The sequence below is a fragment of the Plasmopara halstedii genome (genome assembly GCF_900000015.1).
Source record: "Plasmopara halstedii genome assembly, contig: Scaffold_322, whole genome shotgun sequence".
NCBI classification, from domain to species: domain Eukaryota; phylum Oomycota; class Peronosporomycetes; order Peronosporales; family Peronosporaceae; genus Plasmopara; species Plasmopara halstedii.
Window position 1 is genome coordinate 256,765 of NW_020187243.1, and position 9,123 is coordinate 265,887.

At 42.6% G+C, this 9,123-nt stretch overlaps 3 protein-coding genes across 3 annotated transcripts; all 3 read right to left on the reverse strand.

Annotated features, from left to right (window-relative positions):
* Positions 1–4,863: 4,863 nt before the first annotated feature.
* On the reverse strand, positions 4,864–5,399 carry PHALS_08199 (uncharacterized protein; the record flags this gene model as incomplete). Its single annotated transcript, XM_024723505.1, has 2 exons — positions 4,864–5,049; positions 5,100–5,399. 2 exons carry the CDS (start codon positions 5,397–5,399, stop codon positions 4,864–4,866), a joined length of 486 nt encoding a protein of 161 aa, XP_024574474.1.
* Positions 5,400–6,843: 1,444 nt separating this feature from the next.
* On the reverse strand, positions 6,844–7,206 carry PHALS_08200 (uncharacterized protein; the record flags this gene model as incomplete). Its single annotated transcript, XM_024723506.1, has 1 exon — positions 6,844–7,206. The coding sequence occupies one exon, from the start codon at positions 7,204–7,206 to the stop codon at positions 6,844–6,846; it is 363 nt and encodes a 120-aa protein (XP_024574475.1).
* A 561-nt stretch (positions 7,207–7,767) lies between these two features.
* Positions 7,768–9,102, reverse strand: PHALS_08201 (uncharacterized protein; the record flags this gene model as incomplete). The annotated part of the gene is made up of 1 exon (XM_024723507.1): positions 7,768–9,102. One exon carries the CDS (start codon positions 9,100–9,102, stop codon positions 7,768–7,770), a length of 1,335 nt encoding a protein of 444 aa, XP_024574476.1.
* Positions 9,103–9,123: the final 21 nt, after the last annotated feature.

Sequence of the window (9,123 nt, forward strand, 5' to 3'; positions counted from 1 at the left end):
GAAAAAAGGCGCATAGTAATGAGTCGACAGAATGACCAAAGCGCCGACACATGTGACGAGGGTCTGAAGTGTCAAAGCGGTTTTACACACGCGTTTTTGAGTGCCTATCCACGATGTCTGTTCGGCCACCATACCAAGCTCTCTCTGAGAAATATGTTAATGTCTTCTGCGATGGCCGACATGACTGGTCTCGCGCTTCTTGTAATGTGTTCTGCATCAAACGTTCTCAGTACCACCACATATTGAGTGTTAAATAAGTCAGTGCTGCAATATCAAAATCCTCAAATAAAGAAATAGTTCGAGGGCTAGATGTGCACCCGAACGCTCTGACAAATCGGTATCTGCCTTTTTAAATGACTAGGACTGCTTTGCTTGTAGCAAATACACGCATGCTCTGTCTGACCCGTTGGCCGTACAAGATGCCGCATCATTTGGCAAAATTGCACCAAGGGTCGCAGTCGGTGCAGCATCAGTCGCTAAACCAGCTTAAATCTTATCACAATACGTATACTCATCAAAGAAAGATAATCATCTTGTCATTTCCTGTGTGAGATGTACTGACGATACCATTGCAAAATGACGCATGATCTGTTTAGATACTTTATGGCATGGAGCATAGCAATTTTATTCTCGACTAAACACGAGGATACTGTGTACTAAGAAGCTCCTTGTCACAAATAAGATTACTTTTTTTCTCTGCTGCGTAAAAATCACGAGAGTCCAACGGAATTTATGTGTCATATTCATTTGCTTTTACAAAATTGTTAAAAGGCGCCTCTTCTTCCGCAATCAAGCGCTTTTCGCATAACTTGAGAAAAATTGGCATACCATTGCGGCAAACGTGCACTTGATTTTTACGATTAATTAGCTAGTCGAGAGAAGCACTAGTCATTGTACAATGGCCTTAATCTTTACAAAAGATGAGTGCAGGCCACAATTTTAAATATAGATTCCAAAAAGAGATTTTGTCGGCGCAAAAAATCAGGCGTTCTCTTTTGGCGTAAAGCTTAATGAAGCACGCACACCCAAACAATGATCTTATGTAGAAAATCTCATCGAATATTGCTTACTTTCACGACTGTAGACGAGTATACCGTCGAAATTGGCTTGTGCCTTTGCACGGCGTACCTCATAAAGCTGTGTCACCAGACGATTGATCGTTACTATTCGGGCTCTGTGTCACATCCGAAGTATTCGGCTCAAGTTGCTTACTGCACTTTAAGGGATGGATACCATTGTCACATTCGAACAGTAAATCATAATCCTCACTTAGGCGAAGACTGACCATGCTATTCGTTTGATCACTCTCTTTAAAAATTAGCGTTTCAGGGCTGCATTTAGTTTCTTCTCAATTTGTACTTGTCGTTGCCTTTCTGACATATTAGATCGACAAAATTCATATTTTCTCAGCAAACCAACTTCGTAATTTGCACGAAAGAACAATTCAGGAACGTCACATTGCTACCTCGGTAAGGGCCACTGCTATTTGAGGCGATATTTGATTTCAGAACCAAGTCAAATTCAATACACACTCCCCTATCCGGGAATAGCACACGGTGAATCTCCCGTCGTCATGGACCACGTCTCGCCATTTCTTCAAGACCGAAAAAAAGAATATGTTTTCGCAGTATCTAATTGGAATGGACCATTTCAGATCGCACGAAGGAAAGCAAGAATCTAATTGGCGCAGAGCTGCTCCGCAGCAAATTAGCCTATCAATTTCTTTTCTCTTTGACTAAGGTCGCACGCTCAACTTTGTTACCCCATCCAACCCTCACGACACGAATGTCGCATTTGAAATGCAATGCGGCTCTCATGGGTTACATGAAAGACGAATCTGGATGCAAGAAGTCGCGGTGCCGGCCGCACCTACTCGGATATTCTGCATTAAAAATGTCGAGCGTACCCGCTTCGAAGAAAGTGTCTGACGTCATCGCGGCGTTAAGAGCTGCTATTTTCTGCTACTTTCAGCATGTTTACCGATGAAAAGAGCTATAAACCATATTATTTGTCCGATTAGAATGCGAAAACCCACGACATTCGTCGCATCAACTGCAACGCGCTGTTGCCCCATTTGAACCTCGACCACATTCAGGACCATCACAGTTTACCAAATCCAGAGAAAGGAATGTCTCTGTACCTCTGTTTAAAACATTTGACGCCAAACATCAGCACTCTCATGGTGAATGTCAATGAAGCCATAGCTAAGGTGATCTTGTTGATTTGTCACCAGCGCATCCACATTACTGGTGGACGCGACCACGCGAGTTATTACCGCATCTCAGTCCTTAGACCGCGAGATTTCGAACCTTTGCAGAACATTTAGCCTTTTGATGACATAGCTGTTGAGATGACTTGAGTGTTCAATATGTTTCGTAATTGTTAAGCATTTTGTCCAGATGAAGTTCTATTAAGCTGGTCCGCGCTAACAAGCGCAAAGTTATTAAGATCGAACACTATACCCAGGAGCGGAATGGAGAACCTCTAAAAAAGACTAGTTTAGGCTTCACAGCGAGACATATACTGTGATATATCTTTGGTAGTATGATACCAAATATCAGCGTTTTACTATCACTCAAAACATATTGTCTTTATTTCTAGTGCTTTGGTCAGCACCTCCGCTTGCTAATCTAACGTTGACGTGGGCTCCAATGTTACTACACTCTGGTTATCTGCCCAAACGTCCGCAACTCTTACTTGCTAATGACCCTCCGTGAGCATCCCATGGACCCACAACAGTTTCTGGGTACATAGGCCAATACCAATTATTTCATCTCCCTCAGATTTAGCGCCGCTGTGCGCTGGGAGTCGAACCAAAAATCACTTTTCGCCTCTCATTATCCCAATGGACCCGTGGCTGGTGCCCTTCATTGAGCAATGTTCGACAAGGTTACTGTCCCATTTGACATTTGTCACTAGCACGTAACTATTGCTACCACTGTTTATGTTTTGAAGTCACACATTGTCAAGTGATAGTGCTGCACACAATTCGCAGCCTAGAAGCGGGCTTTCAGTAATCGCAATAGCTGCGTCACTGCGAACGAGACGTCAGGGCGCCTATTGGTGGTGATGCGAAGCACAAATTCAATCAATGGCTTTGATTGCATCTCGTTCTTGCTAAATCCTGTTTTTGGCGACTGCAGCGGCGCCTTTGATCCAATTCACTCGAATCCAACAATGCCTCTGAATCCGGCTAGTTTAATTGACTGGGCTCATCGTCAATTTAACGCATCTATCTGGTCTTCAACATCTTGGCCATCGGATAACATTTATTTTCCATCCGAAGGATCAACTCGGTCTTGCCCAACTTTTCCATCGTTAACAGACCTTGAGCTACGTCTTGATCTATTAAATCGTCTTGGGTTAGCTGCGATGGCCATATCATCGACGTACGGTCAAATATACACCATCTTTATCGTAGCTTACACGAATTGGTCTTCAAGCTTTTTACGACGATCTTTGTCAACACCAGCTAAATTGTATTGTAATCCAACAGGTTGTTGCCACTTTTCTATCGTGTGTCGTAAATATTACATTATTCTGATGTGCAATATTCGATCAAGGAGTTGCTTTCATAAAAGCAGGAAAGCGTCGTAATCTGTCGATCTAGTTTCTGCCACGCGCATGTGGATTTGCTATCTAGTTCTTTATCACATCTGTTATGCTATAATTTTGCTCATGTACGGACCCACTCGCTATGCATCACGAGGCATTGTTTCAGCGAGAAAAAAAGTTTCTAAACTTAACATTGGTTAGAATATCAACATATCAATCATGAAAACTATTTTTCCGTGGTTGACATGAAAGGATTTTTTCTGCTAGCACTCTTGAACTGTCGAAAAAAGCGGTGTCATTGCGCTTTTCTATATGTATGGCAAAATGCTATTCTTGCATTACTTTACTACTTCGACATCACCTTATATGGTTGTCTGCTTACGTACAACTTGTGGCCGTACTATCCAAAAAATTAGAGTCTTGACTGATGCAAAATATTATTTAGAGCAGCGGACATGCTTCCAGCTACGATAAAAATATTAGTCACGAAAGCTGGTGTATCAATCGTGGCTTGTATAATACTATACGGACTGGAGTGATTCATGTGCAATAGATAAATCATTGCTCACTTCAGATTGCCATTTATATCAAATTTGTGTTAAAAACTTAAAGTGCCGTCTCGCTGTGGAGCACAAAATCTTCGACATCATTACAATTTGGCCGGATAGATGTAGACAAATGGCCTGATCTAGCTGTAGAACATCAAATCACTGCAGTTCCCGACTTTAATTCCCTTTCAATTGGGGAAAGAAAGTACGCGAGAACCAGCCAGAATGATAAAAAAGTTACGAAAACTGATCTTAATCGGGTAAGAATAATAAGTTTGTTCCCAAGAAAAAACAAAGAAAATGCTCATTTTCTCATGATTCATTTTGATGGTTTCAAGCTTTAATTAAGTATTTTAGATTATCAAACAGAACAATCTTAGAAATGTGAGCAGTTTCAACAGATGAAGACTTATGTGATGCCTGAAATATCGTTTCGATTTGTAATGTTTGATTACGTCACAAAACACAAAATAGCTGTTTCAGCGTGATATGGTCCCACACTAATCTGTATACATCACATAATATCGTGTATCTCGTCCGAAGCCATTCAAGAATCCAGCACAATGTCGTCAGCAGAGCTGAGATCCCGTTCAGTTGGTATAATTATTGTCAAAATGATGCGCCGCAATCTCTATCAGATGCCCAAGCCAGACCTAAGCAGGAGGTGACTCCACGTTGATTGAAGTCTATCAATCCTTCATTCGAAAAGCCCACCACGTCATACAGTAGACAAACAAGCTTCTTGTAACGTTAAAGATACTCAAGACGATACCTGCGTGGGTGCCGGTCTATCAATGTTAAACTGCACTAAGCAGTACACGGTTGTGGTAAGCGATGCGTTAAGCCGACAGTGTAGTACATCATCATCTGTGCCACCGAATTCAATCATTTTAAGCGGGTCAAGGACCTCAATTTCGACATCCATATGGAAGCTACTGTTTGCAACCTACACGATTATGCTATAAAACATCATTTTCTTGGTCTTGGTCCACCAACCAGCCGAGCAACATCAATCGAAGCAGTTCGAGTCTTCAATGCAATAGTTAGGGAAACCGGCACCGAAAATGATCTCACGCGCACTCCGTAGGGTGGAGTTGAAGATTTTTGAGCTCTTGTATGGTGCCCGCAAGTGGTGGTTTTCATTATCACCAAAGCCAAAAAAAAGGTGGTATTTAGTCGAGTCATCAGGTCTTGCTCTTTCGTCGACAGTTCCATTTCGATCGTGTTCTTCAGCTTCTGACTGCTGCTGGAGTTGGTTAGCGGAATAGGTCCAGCTGGGCTGTCAGGATCTCCCATGACAAAGCTTGGTGAGCTCAAAATCCCGCTGTGATGTTTTAGGGTTGCGTGAGACGCGACCATTCGATGTCTGAACTTCTTAAATGAGGACACGCTGACGCGATATGTTGAGCAGTGGTAAAAAGCTCTTGGCAGACCTCTCGGCATGTGTCTGGAAGTCGAAAATAGCATCCAGCTAGTTATGCTCTCGCATTCTGTATATACTTCCAAAGAAGTATGGAAGCCAGCTTGGAATACGGCTTGGCGTTTTCCGCGGAATTAGTTTGCTGCTTCATTGAGATTCCTGCGGCGTTCTTTGACTGCAAGTCTATTCTGGGTTCGAATCTTACATTGAGGGCCTGCATATGTCAACAGACCAGCTTCTATCATTGTTTCTAGCTTTCTCCTGTCCCTTATTCTGGCGTAGACTTCACGGTCTTGACGCTAAAATTGGTGAGAAAATGGCTGACTACAATTAATTCCTTTATTCAGCTGAATCGTTCCCTTACGAAGGTCCGAGCGGGAGGTGTTCTTATCGAGAGCGGCCTTACAGCAGTTAAAGTCCAGCTCGAGATTCTAGAGCACGTCGAAGTACTTGCTCATCGCAACTTCTACAAAGGGCTTCAGTCTACTCTTCATGGACATGCTGGTAAAATTGACCGCCTTGCGCATCTGCTTTCACTTATTCTAATACTTGGTCGTGAATTTGCAATAGGAAGCTCCAGGCGGTGCCAAAGAAGCTTTCGAGTGAATTTTTAATTTCTAAACAGCGTCAGAATCACCCATCTTTGTTGTGCTCTAAAATATCTTGCTGAAGAACCGCTCGTTGGTGTCCAAGCTGGGGGCGCGGCTTGCTAGACAATAACATCCTGCCTTAGCACAAATTTCAATGACGTCACTCTCGGTGGCTGGGCAACAACATCAGCAAACGACTGGTATAGACTGACGATTTGCGTAGCTGCCCTTGTCCTGGCAGCTACCGCTATCTTCGCCGCCATGATACGTTAATTTTAGAAGCGGTCGACAAGGATGTTCATTAATGAAGCTATACCTGTCTCCGAGCCTGGCTTTTCAAAAGGAGCCAAGTTTCCTAGGTCTTGCCCTTGTTTTGCAATTTCTCTCTTGACATTTTGATGATCTGGCCGAGCTGGTTTTGGTCAATGAGCTACTGCTGGGCAGTTTATTTGCCGTAGTCATTGATGTGGACGAAAGAAGTTTGTTGGGTGAGGGTCTCGATAGAGCTTGTCCAGTCCTAAGTACCAAATTGTAGCGCGCTCTGGGTAATACATAAAAACGGGGTCCATCACTCTGCGAAGAATGCGCAGTCCAGCTTCATACAGTGTATTGATCGATTCAAATTTTGCAGCAAGCGGCTTCAGCGATTCGAGCCGCTATGATAGGGTACGCATGGTGGGTGAGTGCGCACCCTGTCCTGCGTTTGTATCACAGTCGCTTTGGTGCCGCTTCACGTGACTCCACGCAAGGTCTTGTCGCAAGACTGAACTGCCATCCCATTATCAATGCGCATGAAGCTGACAAACCGACTTGGATTCTTGTGCACATTTGGTACAGATCTAGAGCCGCTGTCCAGGTCAGTACCAGGAGCTGGAAAGCGCGCAGGATTTCCGTTTTCGCTTTTGGCCTTTCGCTCAAAGAAGAATGGACGGTTGTATATCTTGTATATCTGTCGGCAGTAGACGCAGATTGCGCTGGAACCTTGTTCCCGCTGACCGCTTCGCTCAAAGGGAGATGGACAGTTAGGTACCCCGTTGGCAGTAAATGCGGGGTTCTCTGCGACAATTACTTGAGCGTGAGAGTTTGAATCCATGTCATTCATCAGTCTCGTGATTGGCGACATAGACAATGGGACATTCCAACTTGATTAGTGGATAGGTGCCTATGTGAACAGCCTCCAGCTAACTTGCGAATTGAATACTTGGGTGTATTATCAGCAAAATGGTCAACACCAATGTCTAGTTACACATTGTAAGGATTTAATGAATGCATACACTGATTACAACCAGATTATATTGTAATTTTCGTTTGTAAGAGTTTAGTTGAATCACATGGATATTACGCAATACAATCTCATTATCTAATGTTTAAATGTGACAGCAAAAAAGTTGCATTCTCGACTTTGATCTTCATAAATTTCCATTTCGATTCCAAACCAAAATGAAGTTGCAGTGAAGATTTTGATCAGCAAATCTGAACACACAAAAATTACGCAATTCATGAATGGAGTAAAATGTGAAAGAAGCTGTGCTGTATATTCAAACATATATTTATCTTTGAAACGACACATTGCCAATATCCAGATAGCCAAACGGCTGGGGTTTCTTATGCTTGATTAAGCATGTGGCACAATCTGTCGAAATCGTAGGTCACGTTAAATCCTTTCAATCAAATCGCTTTTACCGTCGCTCACTTGATCATCTCGTTTTCGCTTATGCGCTTTGTTGGTGCTTACTACCGGTGTGTTCCCGTGCTCATATATCGAACGATGATCGTTAGGCTTCGAACTCAATACATCTCTGGTTTTCGGCTTAGTAGAAAAGAGCTCTTGGAATGTCGTGACTTTCGTGGGTCTTGACTTAGCATGCATAGCATTTAAGACATTTTTGTTTTTTTGCTTAATAGACGTGAGCTCTTGTAATGTCGTGACTTTCGTGGGTCCTGACTCAGCATACATAGCATTTGATTTATCCACGTTTTTCTGCTTAGCCGATTGAGATGTTGTGACCTTCATGGGTTCTGAATCAGCAAACATAGCGTATAGACTGTCAAGCCATTTACGGTATTTACCACCGGTGATTTTGGCCTTTACAAAAACGGTCATAATGTCTTTGGCAGAAATCATGGAGTACAGCATTCTGCCTGCCGCCTCTGAAAAAGACTTCTTTAGAGTATCAATTGATTTCAACTGGTCCACCACTTCATCAAATAAACGCTTAGAAGTCAACAATTCGTACAGCTTGATGTCGGGATATTGATGATTTTTTCTGTAACGAATCACGTAATCGAGTACCGTTATGAGCTCAATATTGTCCGAAAGAGCTTGTTGATAATTTCTCACTGTTTTCAGTGCCACATCCGGTAATGTTTCGCTGATCAGACATTTTTCGAAAAAATGAACCCATCGGTTGTATATCAAATGAGCGAACACAAGCTCACTTTCCAGCAAAATTTGCTCGAAAATTTTTTGTTGATTTTGCATTGACTCGACTTCATCGCTCAATCCGTTGCGGCTTGGAATTATAGAAGAGGGGACGGAGTTTGATTTTGTATGGAATGCATAAAGGTCCCTGATATAGTCGACGTAGTCAAGCCACAATCGAATTCGTAAAAAATCAAAATTATTGCTTTTCCTGTCCCCAAGGAGAATCCGTAGAGCATTTTTCGGGGTGTTATTGTTCTTTATCCAATCTGAAAAGACAAAACGTGATAATTCTGGTTTCGAAATCATGATTCGCTCTACATCCTCTGCGAGGAGTCGGAATTCTGGCTTGGCTCGAAAATTTTCTAACACATTTATTACTCGGGGTATCGAATGGTCTAGATTCTGCGAGTCTATTACTTCTAGCAAAGTAAGAAGCAGCTGGTCATCATCAAATTTATCACGTCCTTGATGGAAATTCCGATGCATAATAACTCGGAGAAACCATTTTTCTATGATTTTGTCGAACTTTAGTCCAGTGTCTTCTGCAAGCATATTATTGTGCATGATATTGAGATCATGGATGCT